Raw genomic sequence first — 12,862 nt, forward strand, 5'->3', positions numbered from 1 at the left:
AATATGCAGCACTTGCTAGTTTCTTAGAAGCTTGAAGAGAAAATTACCTGCCAAATGTTTTCATTCCTCTGTACTCGGTCATTAATTTTGTGCGTGCATGCATGTGACTGGGCAAAGGGAGTTGAAATCGTCCTTTTTTTATTATTATTCAGAGCCTTCCCCATGCCAACCCCGTTAGCAGTGCTGATGATGTGAGATTTGACCTTGAGAGCATAGCTCTAATTCTAGCCCTGCTGAAGTCAATGGGATTTTGTTATTGATCTTCAGACCAGGACGCGGTGCTCTGGAGTGGATAGGAGTGAAGAGTGTAGAGAACCCTTGGGGAAGATTTTCTTTTAAATGACTTTTTAATGATGCTAGAGATAAAAATGTTTGTGTTTGGGGCTAATGCCCTGCTGAAGGAATGCAAACACTGTAATACGGGGCTGGTGCATGAGAGCAGGTTGAGTCCCACTGGTAGAAACAACTGTAGAAAGCCAGAGAGAGACTTGCCTAAATGGTGGAAAATGAAGAAACAGCCCCTTGAAGCCAGTGTTGGTGGGTCAGGGCTCCAATGGGTGGCTGTCACACCGAAGAGGGGGTGATGGCACCCCTCTACAGAGTGCAGAGCAGGGGCACCTCAGGGATGAAGCTGTCTTCACCCAGGTTTCTTCTCCCAGCCTCTCTGCTGCCCACAAATCTCTCCTCCGAGGGGACAACGTGATAAAAATGGCCAAAAAGCTTATTTAGCTTATTTCACAGGACTTCTTCAGGCCTCTGTCCTTTTGCTGTGAAGGGTGGTGCCAATGACAGCAGATACCAATGCAGGAATGCATGTAACACCGTTGTGCGAACCCAGCCCAGAGCCCCTTTGTTTGTTTGCTGCCTGCTGTTGGGCTCTGTGTTGCCCTGGAGATCACAACATTTCAGCAAACACCACGGTATTCTGCACCAACAGAGCCCTTTTCCCCATTTCCCTTGAGGGAAGGAGCCACATTTAAAAGAAAAAAAGGAAAAAAAAAAAAAAAAGGAGATACCTGGTTCTTACCCAACCTTCACAGTTTTTCTTCCCATGTCTAAATGAATTCTGAGCTGAAACATCCCCCAAAATTTCAACCCGGGGCCGTTGTCTGCATTCACAGTAAGAGCCAGTGAATAAGTGTTTTGAGGTAGCCTTAATTATAGCTGTGAGAATGACACCAGTGTAACATTTAAAGTGTGAACATAAAATATGGCAAATCAATCAGAGTATGGAACCACACTCGGAAAGTATTCAGCTGATGATGTTCATGATCACACATTTAAAAAAAAAAAAAGAGAGAGAGAGAAAGAAAGAAAGAAAAAATCACATGTGGAAATTCACTCCTCTAGCCAATGGAAAGAGATACTTTTCTATCTCATAGTCTACAAAATTCCCTCACCTACTACCCAAATCACAGTTAAAAGGAGCTTAATTTATCCCTTTGAAAAAGAAAAAAAATGTTTTACAAGCCGTTATTCCTGCTCAGCAATCACACAGACATTAAATCTTATTGCAAAAAGAGGGGGGAATGCCTCTTTTCAGCATTACAGCTGCAGCTGTTTGACAGCAGTAAGTGACTTCATAAACCCTCCTGATTTGGCAGTAGGAGAGCAGAATTTTATGCTGTCTGCTACTCAGTCACAGGGGCTGAGAAAGCTCTGCAAAGCAATTTTCACAAATGTTTCACCTCAGTTTATAAATACCTTTGCTTCACCGTGTTAATGCCTCTTTTGCTTTGCTTTCCATTCACCTCCACTGGATCATCTACCAAGACCTTTTATGGCTTTAAAGCAATTGATCCCATAGGTCCCACATATTTTTTCTTCTTTTTTTCTTTTTCTTTTCTCAGTGGAAGATACCACACCTTCACCTTTCCATTGATTTGTTAGCTTTCTGTGGTAAAATGCAATAAAGATTTAGCAGGCTGTCTTTACTTGCAGTGTAAGCAGGCCATATACCTTCTCGTGAAAGGGTCCGTAGTTACACCCTATATTTTCTCTGTCTCTACCAAGCATCCAATCCATTAATAATAACTTGGAAACACATTTGTCTGAGCTGTGATGAAAATATAGATTTTTAATGGTTGTCATCTCAGCCTCTACCTTTCGGTCTTCATTTTGAGACCTTATTATTTAAGAACGCATTCCTGTTCTTCCAGAGCAACTTCTGGAGATGTTCCCAGCTCCCATTTATATGACTCGGGTATGAGTTTGATATAAGAAGGCAGTACTTTGCAGGAACATCATCTCCATTGGGAAGTCTCCACTGATGTGAAGTCAACAGGAACTCTTGCTACGGTGAGATCTCCAAGATTCACCTTTCAAGTTATCTGTTATTTTTATGGGACTGTTACAGCTCACATGCATCACTTGTTCCTTGGCCAAACAGCCTGCTGCTTCACATTGCCAGGAGATTTTGCAGGATTTGTCTCAGAGCAGATCGGACTGGGATATAAGGTTCTGAAGGGAAAACTGCCAGTGACCAAATGAGTTTCTCAATGATGGTCTTCAAACACTGGTGTGCTTCATGCAGGTCCTTCTCAAATTGCTGTCCCTCTCTTTGTAGAGCCATATGACTACAGATGTTTCTAAACTCAATGCTGTCCTAAAAGCAAAACCAAAAAGAAGTGAGTGAAAACTAATGCTCCCCCAAGTTTTCTAGGCATGATTTTCTAGGCACAAACTTCCTAACCATGAATGTTCATCTCTGATTTAGTGTGAAACATCTTTAGTTTTGAGATACATGTAGTGTAACCATTAAATGCTGCTGCAAACGCTCTTGGCAGGAAGCCTTAGGTAGCAGTTTCACCTACTCACTTTTAAGGGTCATTTGTCTTCCCCAGGCGTCAGCAATTAAATTTTTCTTAGTTCCGTTTCTACCAGACAGAGCTTTAGTAGCTGTCCTCAGCAATTCAACTCCCCATAACCTGACAGGCGAGAGTAGGACCTCAGGAAAATGCAATACCCAGATGTCTCTGGAGAGCCCCCAATGGCTCCCAAGGGCACTTTGTGACAGCAGCTTTCATTGAAGCACCGCTTCTGTGTGGTGTACCCCATCTGAGAGGTGGCTGGCATCCCCAGTGAGGCAGGTGACCCCGACAACCCTGCCAGTTGCACACCACGATGAAACAAGAAGGCTTCACAATCCCTCTGATGTAGCAGGGTGTGAGAAGTGATGCTCGAACACCTGCACTGCCTGGTGCAAATGCATTCCTTTACCCATTTCAATGAACATCACACTCTGCAACTCCTGGAAAGCCCTTCCTGCTCGGATTTAGAAAAAAAGCTAAGTGGAGCTGTTTTCTCCTGAAGGACCTGTAGTTCTACTGGCTGTAGGATCTCGTCAGGCAGGGACAACCTTCTGTCTGCTGTTGAGCAGGGCCAATGTAGGTTCGTGAGCCCTATAAGGTGGTGTACAACTACTCCACGCATCTGCTAAAAGAAAAAACATCTCTCCCTACACCCATCTACTCCTACCCCTGCCTAAAAAAGGTAGGAGCAGGTGGCAAAAGCAGAGTTTTAACTCACAATGGTTCCCCAGCCTGGTTTGATCTAGGAAAGGGCTGTGTCAGTATGAAGAGAGGAGCAGCTCAATGGTGAGAATGAACATTTGGAGGTGAAGTGGATGAAACATCTTCTGGCAGCAGGATCAGCCTCTGCCAGCCTAAGATGGACGTGCAAATGTGGCCTCAGGCAGAGCCTGTGCCTTCACAAAGTCTCACGCACAATGAAGGTGTCTGGACAAACTGTAGGGGACAAGGGAACCTTCTCCCATAGCTTGTGGCACCTCTTACCCCTTTTACTTGACATATTTACTCTTACAGATAGTAGTAGCCTCTGCTTTTATCTGAGAGGAAATTGAGTTTTAATGTTTTTCTTAAAATTATGCAGGTTTAGACTTACTGTGGGTCTACCTTTGTTATTAAAAGAAACAAAGAAACCAGTTTCTTTGAAGGTGGAACTCCATTTCACCTAGACAATCCCAGCTTCATAATGGTAGCAGCAAAAAGGATTTGCAGTTGGAGGATGAAAATGTGGGTTAGCATTGAAAACAGTGCTGCATGGCTGCCCCAGCCAGCAAACAGAAGGCATTCAGCATGGAAATATCTAAACTAGCCATCCAACACCATTCTTGGGCCCTTAGGTATTGTACCACAGCACTTGTGGGTCTGCTGTGGGCAAGGTGAACTCATCGCTTTGGTACGCCCCTGTGCTGAAAAGCCAGGGAGTCCTGAGTCAGGAGGTTAGCTGAAAAAAAGCAGCCTTTTTCACATATATTTCCAAAGTTTCCTTTTTCAGAAAGATTTTGATGTTTCCTTTGAAGGTCACCTTTCAAATCTGTTCTGTAAAGTTGCCTTAGGTATAAAATCCTTACTCAAATATATTAAAAGGTCAAATAAATTGCGCTAAGTAAACAAGCTAGCTTTGCTAGCTTTCGCAGGTGTCCAGCACATGGGAGCTATAGGGTACATGACAGAGAATAAAATCTTGACTTATCTCTCTCCTTTCAGTGAAAACGGGCTGTAACTAACTGAAGCAAAAGTTTCAGACTAAAAATTCTTTCCATTTTAACTTCAGGAAACAGGGCCCTTGTGAGCTGAACTGATAGAGAGCAGCAGTTCGTGTGGTATTTCGCCATTTAGGAGATGCTAACAGGAATATCTGCAGTGATTTGATTTTAAGTGTTTTCAATTGCAGGACAGGAGCGGATCCTCCCTGCAGCTTTCGTTTGTCAAGATCCATATGTTTAGACAGATGAGTTAATAAAGAACCTCCCCCAGAATAAAAACAGCAGGGCCTACTGGTTTCAAGGCTCTCTAATTTATGGCTTAAATTTTTCCACTGCTCTGGGTCTGTTTCATGCAGTTGTCACTCAGTGGTAGGCTGAAGTTTCAGGATGTTTCTGATGGCCCAACTTTTATTTTCGAACCTTAACGTAAAATTGATCCTATCCACCAACTTGCTTCAGGTTTATGAAGAGGCCGCTCTTATAAAGGCTCCTTTACAGAAGATACAAACTGCCTGTTTCCATCTTTTACTTTATTCTGAAACGCCAACCTGACCCATCAAACAGACTCCTACAGCTGGCTCTAACAGACAGCTGCCTTTTTCTTTAGCATGCTCAAATTTTAGACCCTGGTCGGCTGCCAACCCTCAACATTTTTGCTTAATCTCCGTGCACCCTGGTAGACAAAATTTCCACTGAGGACAGAGTGGCAGTGGTGGTGCCCTGCTCCAGGTGCTGGATGCTCTGCACAGTCAGCAGGCCAAAATCTGGGAGCTGGGGCTGGAGTGCCAGAGCTCCTAATGTCCATTCCTGGTAACTCGGTGCCTCCACCCCCACTGACCTATTTTATGTTTTTCCGGAATAATTTATCAGGATGGCTCAAATCCTGGAGGAATAAAATTCTCTTTGAAAAAGTGATTCCTGCAGCGTCCCTTGGGTAAAAAGTCTGAGCTTGAGCTTCTTCCTGGAGACTCCACACATGGTCAGCGGGGAGAGACAGGAATGGTTTATCTGACCTCCAATGCCTGTTTTGGGATGAAATGAAATTGGAAGTGACTCCTTCTCTGTGATGACTCTGAAGGGAACACGGCTTGAGCTTCTCAGAAAAGTTGCAGGGAAGCCTCTGAGGGACTGATGAGCCCCACCTCATGTTGGTACCCACCTCTCACCCCGTTTTCTAAAGCAGTTGCAGTTGGAAGATTTCTCCTAAGATATGCACCGCCAAAAAATGGTGGAGTCATTAATAATTTCTTGTAAAGTTACTATTTCTGTAGAAAAAATAATCCCCCAAGCCCCTGGTGTAGTTCATTCTGTGGTTTGCTTTTGTAAAGTCTCTCTCTAACACAGCAGGTGCAGATGCATGCGGAGTGCAGCACTATCGTATTAATAAAATGGAACCGCCTAGGCATATTTCCTCCGAGCTTCCAGAAAGATCTTGGAGGCAATTCCTCACTTCAAAAACTTCAGATCGTTCATTTGTCAGCATTTAAAAAAAATATCCACACAAACGAGTATTAATGCCTACAGCTTGCAAATAACTTTATGGAGGGTGAGGCAATTTTTTCCAGGATCAGCCTTCATATTAATTACTTTTAAAAATGAACGCTCAAAGCTATTAGGTCCAGGAACAACTTCATAATATCAGTGACTGCAAAATGAAAAACGTGCAGGCTGGCACATTTGTTCAATGTGTGGTGGCAAGCGAGGAGTCTGCTGCTGCTTTATGCGAATTCTAATGAAAGCAATTTATCTCATTTCCGTCACCCCTAAGCCATTATTTATGAATCAGTCTTCAGATCTCTCGCATAAGGAAGAACTAGTCACTGAGAACCGATCTCTGATTTGTGTCAGGAAATCAGCAAGCAGAAAACAAGCTTATTAAATACCATTAGATATGGCATGTATTAACAGCCATCCCCTCTGTGTTCCTTCCCCAAAACATGCAGATCCCCTAGGTGAAGAGCCCTGTGCTCATGCTGTGCAGAGATGCTCAGCTGCACCAGACTTTGCTGGTTGCTCTGCCGGGGAGCACGATACCTCTGGGTTCACCTGTGGCCAGACACAGCGATGCCTGATGCTGTGCTGTTGTTTGGTCTGCACTGAACTTGGGGTTTCTCTTTTGCTCTCCAGCGATGGGTCTCGATACAGCAGGAAAGCAGAGCAACTGGCACTGCTGCCTGCCTGTGGAAAGCTCGGCAGGGCTGCCTTCATGCCGCTGCTCAAGTCCCAGTGAAGCAGCTTGCTCCCAGTACAAGCTAAGGGCCACTGGGCTGACTTCACAGCAGCTGCACTGTTTCACCCCAATGGGAAATTTAGGACAAGGGGATTATGGTAAACGTGCGGGTCTGCTGATGCTGCCCCAGAGCCTGCCACCCTGACCTTCTCCTTCTTCCACAGCCAGCAGAGAAGCAGCACTGCAGCACAGGGGCAGTAGAAACTTGCACAGTCAGAAGTTTTTTTATTATCCTGCCCTGCCAATCTGGCACCTCTAAAGGACAGTATTTTCTTTTCCCCTTTAAAGAAAATACCATGACTGTTTTGCAAACGGGACGGCTATTTTAACTTCTTAGTATGATTTATATTCCACTCCCTGCTGGCTGCCATCAAGATTGGCCCAGTCCAATCCGCTACACATTTCTGATTTAGTACCATTCGAGCGACCCCTTGGTAACTCCAGTGAAGGAGACAGGATGTTATCAAAAAGCTGGAGTAATGCATAGCTGCACCTGAGCACAGCCAGGGCAAGCCGCACACTGCTATTTCGGGAAGCTTTTCTACCTTTTATTTTTCCTTTTCAAATGCACTCAAATTGCTGCTTAAAATACCGAATCTCTCCCTCCGTTAAAAAAGGCCATTCTGTTCGCCTTGGCAGTGTGTAATTACGGAAGAGAGAAAACATGGACGTTATTACAGGGAGCCTTTGTGGAGGCAGAAGGCACGAGGAGTTCCTTGTGGGTGCTGATGCCAGTAAAGAGCTGGTCAGGCAGTGAGGCGATGCGGTCGTCTGTGTCCCGAGGCAGGGGGAAAGGGGCCTCTCGCCCTCCCATCTTCACGCAGACAGCATGGCTAAGCAGACTCTTCACGGTCGTACTGCATGCAAAATCAGTAATGACATGCTTGCTGTCACTAATAAAGGATTTGCTCCAAATTCTTGCAAAGGTGTCACTTTTCATTAGAAGTTAATGCCCACCTTTTAATTGCTAAGGAGCGACAACGTCTAACGTACTGGGACACAGCAGAACGTATTTCCAATACTTACAGGCAATGGGAAATTTAAATGTTGTTCCTCCAGTTCCTTAAGTCTTCTTTTTTTTCAAACCTATGTCTATCTATTTTGGGGCCATTGTATAGAATGATTTTTTTTAACCAGTTCAGTTGATAAACCAATATCGATACCATAAATCAATAAAAAACAACCAAGGAGCAACCCCAAAACAAATGAGAAACAGTAAAGTCAGGATTGTCAAGAAAACCCAGAAAGAGGCATGAATATATCAAGAAACAAGAAGTACCAGATACTGACTACTAGCATGCATGATTATCTCTGAGCCGTAAAACCAGAGTTTTCCTTCTAAAAACAGTGACTAGGAGGATATGTTACCATAGGCTTCCATGTTGAAGGGATTTTGGCCAACTCATTGGCTAACAGCTTATTTTTAAAGGCTTGTTCATCTGAATTTATGAAGAGATTATAATATAAATGGATCCCTTGAAATCCAATTTGCTTCAAAATCAAATCTGCAGTAGTGAAACTACTCGCAGCTAAGGGGTCAGTTATCCATAATACAGAGTCTGCGTAAACCTAGTGCAAAATTGATGTAACCTTATTGTAAAAGAGAAGGGGAAAAAGTCCTGGAGCTCAATGGGTCATGATAATGGGTTTTCAGTGAAAAAAATATAAATTAACTTAAATTTGAGTGGAATAGGAAAACCAGAATCCAAAGTAAACAGTATTCCCAGTGGTATCTAAACACATACTTTCACAAAAGTAGTATTAAAGTAATTCTGGGAAAGAAGAGGAAGAAAATAAAATCTTCATTGATATGGCTGCATTTCATAAATCCAGCATTTGTTTGTACAAAAACAAATGTCATTTGTCTTGTTTATTTTAAATTAGAAGTAATGACGAAGTCTTACTGGAAAATTGATTTTACAGAAGTCCAACCTATCACTGTACCCTCATTTCTGAAGAGGGATATCTAACAGTTTTAGCTGATTTTTAACACACTCATATACAGCTTCCAATATCACACCTTCCATCTGTAGGTGATTAGGACCCACATTTTCAAAGGTTGCTTCTGATTCTTGGTGGCTGAATAGTAAGTTGAGATAGCTTGGATTTGATTTTTCACAACAAAACTGGCTTTTCAACAAAGCCAGTCAGACTCTGTACATTGATCAAGCACCTGTGGAAACAGTGTCTGGCAATGTCTCAAATTCATCACCAAAACTGAGAAGCCATAGCAAAGTTTTATTCACAAACATTTATCCACCAGATAAGACTTTTTGGCTAATTCTTTGCTGTTTCCCTATCCCCCAGCTTTCCACACTGTGCTGGTCTGTGCTGGAAAGGTTAACATAAAAGTAAAAGATCAGGTTTATCTGTGGTTTAACTGGCTCAGCAATTGGTGCCAACTGCTAATGGGGTTTCTGTGGAATGCACCTCTGCTACCAGAAATTGGCTAAGAGCTGCCATCTTGTTCTACATGGTACGCTCAAGATTCATCCAAAGGCAAGAGTTTTGGGGCATGACAAAGTAATTTGACTTAAAATGAGACACATCAGACTCCTTAACTAACCCCTAAACCCATCACTTGCAAGCTCATATCTAGGCTTTTTCTTGAATTTCCTCCTGGGTGAATATACATAATTATTGCACTTTTCAGAAAACTGTAGATTTTTTTTCAGGTAAATGTTCATTGGGTCTCACATGCTGGATGTATGGTGTATCATTATGGAACAGCCATGAGCTCTGCTGGTTGGTAATTTCACTTGCAGGTTACTGGTCATCGCTGCGTCTTGTGGTGTTGTTTTTTGGCTCTTTTAGGAAAGAGGTTAAAACTAGCTTTTGAAAAAGCTCTAAGTAATCTTTCCAGGCTACTCAGCATGTAAGCAAACCTCCATTCTGAGAAGAAGTGTTTTGGACCCCCATGATGCAATTATACTGAACGATCAGTAGTTTTTTGACTGTATTGAAGGCTATAGGCTTAAATGAGAATTAATTGTCATGAAACTCTTCCAGTCCACATGGCAAGACCCAGCGCATGCAGTTATCAGTGCAGTCAACAGCCTTTCTGCAAAAAAACACTCAGGGAAAAAAAAAAAAAAAAAAAAGAAAGATTTCTCCTGTGTCTCCCATACTTACTTTTGGGTGGAGAGGAAAAGGATGCTTCTGTATGAGAGGGAGCAAGAGGGTCTGCTCTACTTCTATGAGCCAGGAAGTCGCATCAACTACTCGGGACAGCTTGCTGCGCAGAGCCACCTCTCGAAGGGTCTCATTCCTCACCAGCCGGGGCTGGGACAGCATGTGTGGCCTGGACTCACTCGGGCTGAGGGGAGTTAGGTCTCCACTCTCCTCTTCTTCCTCAGGAGTTTTCCCCAGGGCTCTTCTCTCTTCTTTCATCTCCCAAGCCTGGCCAAGCCTGGCTACATCCATCTCCCCTCCTGGGCTGTACCGAGCTGGGCCAGTGCTGCTGGTTTGGGCCATGGAAGGCTGTGACGGACTGAGGGGAAGATGTGAGGCTGTGGCAGCCTCCCTGCCTCCCCACACCAGCTGGAGGGTGCGGAGAGCCCCTGCCTGGTGCTCAAGGGACTCGAGCAGAACAGCTGGGCCAACCATCACCTTCCCCTCCTAGCTCCAGGCCTGGCTGTGGCCTTTTAAATCTGTTTGGCCCCTTCCCTCATCCTTATCTCTAACCCCGCAGTGGGTGGCCACTTGTCCTGTCCCGCCCTAGGCTCATTTTGGACGTTTTTGGGAGGTTTGCGCATCCCTGGCCGGGTGCAGAGCGGGGCGCGGCGTAAATCTCCCCGCTGGCCTGGCCCGTTCAAGGTGTGGCCTCAGCCCTCTGAAGGCAGCGTTATAAAGCTGGGTGCTGAAGGATTTTACAATGTGCTTCTATGAGGAATTTAAAAGGGGAGCAAGGGCCAGAAGGAAAAGATTTCCTTTCAAACCCCTCCTGGTTTCAGGGATGATCAGCATGGATCTGCTAGAGGCTCCTGCGTCCCACACCAGGTGCCTCCAAGTGACACCGACCACTGGAAATGCCCAGACTGGGTTTCCATCGAAACTTTTCAGGCTATCTTGGTTTTATTGCTATTATTACTCACAACCCCAAAATGCATCAAATGCATCCAAACCTGTCAGACTGACAGTGCTGCATTTGGCACGCAGGGAAAAAAAAATCTCAAGTAGGAAAACAGTGGGTTGGAAACGGGAAGGCTGAATGAGCCCCACCTGAAATAACTCCAAAAAAAGGCATTTCTGGCTTTGGCAAGTCAGCCAGAAGGATCCTATATGTTTTTGTATATGGTTCCCAGAGGATTTAAAACTGTAAGATTTGATGCTAAACCTATTTCTGTGCTGTGAAACCAGGGACAGCTGTACAAATATTTGCTGTTTTTAATTAAACCTAACATTGCTACTTCCTTGATTTAAGTTAGGTCAAAGGACTGGCAATTTTATGCTTTGATAGATGAAGAAAAACAGTTGTGGGTGTTGTGTTTTAGAAATATGTTATAGAATAAGAAGTCTGAGGGAAAAGGCCTCAGAGGCTATAATAGCTCTGCCCTTGTGCTTTCTTCTCAGAGATGTTTTCCTTGTCAAATATTTTGCCTTATCCATATAGCAACTGTTTCTACTGTAATTCTGATCATTATTTTTCCTTGAAAGACTTTTATCTAACTTTCCATTTGCTCTTGAGTTAAGCTTTTGGTAGCATTCTCTCAGCTTTGTGTTCTTTATAAATTTAAACTAATCTGTTTTGTTGGGGAGAAATAAGGAGGGATGTGCTCAACCCCACTCTCTTTGGACCCCCTTACATCACCTAAGTCCTTTGGCAGAGCATCTCACAACTTCTGCTTCTCAGAGCAGGGTTTTACTGTCCCTGTCTCTTCCAAAATCAGATATATCAATCTTGTATCAATTCTAAAGACAAAGTAAATCAGTTTGGAGACCTGTTTTTGGTCATCACAGCACCAGCATAGGACGAGCAGAGAAAAATTCTCCATTCAGCTCCATGACTGGTTTGCTGCTTGTCCTGAGGCTCTCCTGTCTCTCACTCTTCCACTATGGGAGCTGAGGATATTGATGCTGAATCCGGCAGTGACATGCTTGGGGACCCGCATAGTAAAAGAACCAGGTTTTAGAGTTCCTCAGGCTTTTAGAGGAGAGCAAGAACAACTTAGAATCTTAGGAAACTTAGGAAATTCTCTCAAATAGTCTTTTTGTCAAAAAATCCCAATGCATCAACATACACTATATATTGGAAAATATCCATTTATATCGATATTCTGTTTAAAAAAGTCAGGAAGAAATTTCTAAAAAGTCAAAATAAAGCAATTTATTTTTCAGTCTGCATTTAAGCCAAGGTGTAGACAAAAGACACCATGAAGAAATTAGGTAAGTGTTTTTTGCTTGATCCGTGTTTTGGTTTTCAGGTGTTTGGGTTTTTTTAGATTTTATTTTAGAGAAATTTTTGAGATTTCAGCTTTTAATCCTCAGTGAAAATGTTAAAAATTTCTGTGGAAAATAGAAACAAACAAACAAACAAAAAAATTCTTGCCTTTGATAATTGATAACAAAGACTAGAAGGATTGTCCCTTCTACCTAGTTTAATATTATTTCTACTTTAACAGTCATATGCATCACTGTGTTAAGAGAAACTAGTATCATAGCACTTAAAGATCCTTCAATATATTTTCAGTAAAGTTGTTTGTTATTATTACCAGTGTTAGTGTATTATATTACTACTACCAGCAGTTTTATGGTAGTATTAACATTGATTTTAAAAGATATTTTGCCTCTTTCCTAAAGGTATACACTTTATCTGTCAGTTAATAGACAGATGCCAATTGGTAGACCCCTGTTCCTTCTTACAGGGGACTGTCAGGCTGGACTCACAGCAGTGTGAGACCCATGTCAAGCAGTCAAACCAAATAAGTGTGACTGAGGTAAAAGAGTAAAAGTAATTAAAGGTAACTGAAGGTACCTGCAAAAGGTACAGGAGAATGGAGAAGAGCTGACAGATCTGCTGTTTATCAGCTTGCTCACTTCCTGAATTCTAGAAATATGGTTTTCTTAGTGGCTCAAAGTTTTGAGCTGGATTAATATTTTATAAAGTTGTTGGGTTTTTTTTT

The 12,862-nt window shown here is 43.0% G+C and overlaps 1 protein-coding gene across 1 annotated transcript; it reads right to left on the minus strand.

Annotated features, from left to right (window-relative positions):
- Positions 1 to 434: 434 nt before the first annotated feature.
- Positions 435 to 10,722, minus strand: DLEU7 (deleted in lymphocytic leukemia 7). Its single transcript, XM_066989339.1, has 2 exons — positions 9,873 to 10,722; positions 435 to 2,605 (listed from the first exon to the last, which is right to left on the minus strand). Exons 1-2 carry the CDS (start codon positions 10,344 to 10,346, stop codon positions 2,399 to 2,401), a joined length of 681 nt encoding a protein of 226 aa, XP_066845440.1. The 5' UTR covers positions 10,347 to 10,722; the 3' UTR covers positions 435 to 2,398.
- Between the last annotated feature and the right edge of the window lie 2,140 nt (positions 10,723 to 12,862).

This window comes from Anser cygnoides, chromosome 1 (genome assembly GCF_040182565.1).
Source record: "Anser cygnoides isolate HZ-2024a breed goose chromosome 1, Taihu_goose_T2T_genome, whole genome shotgun sequence".
Lineage (NCBI taxonomy): Eukaryota > Metazoa > Chordata > Aves > Anseriformes > Anatidae > Anser > Anser cygnoides.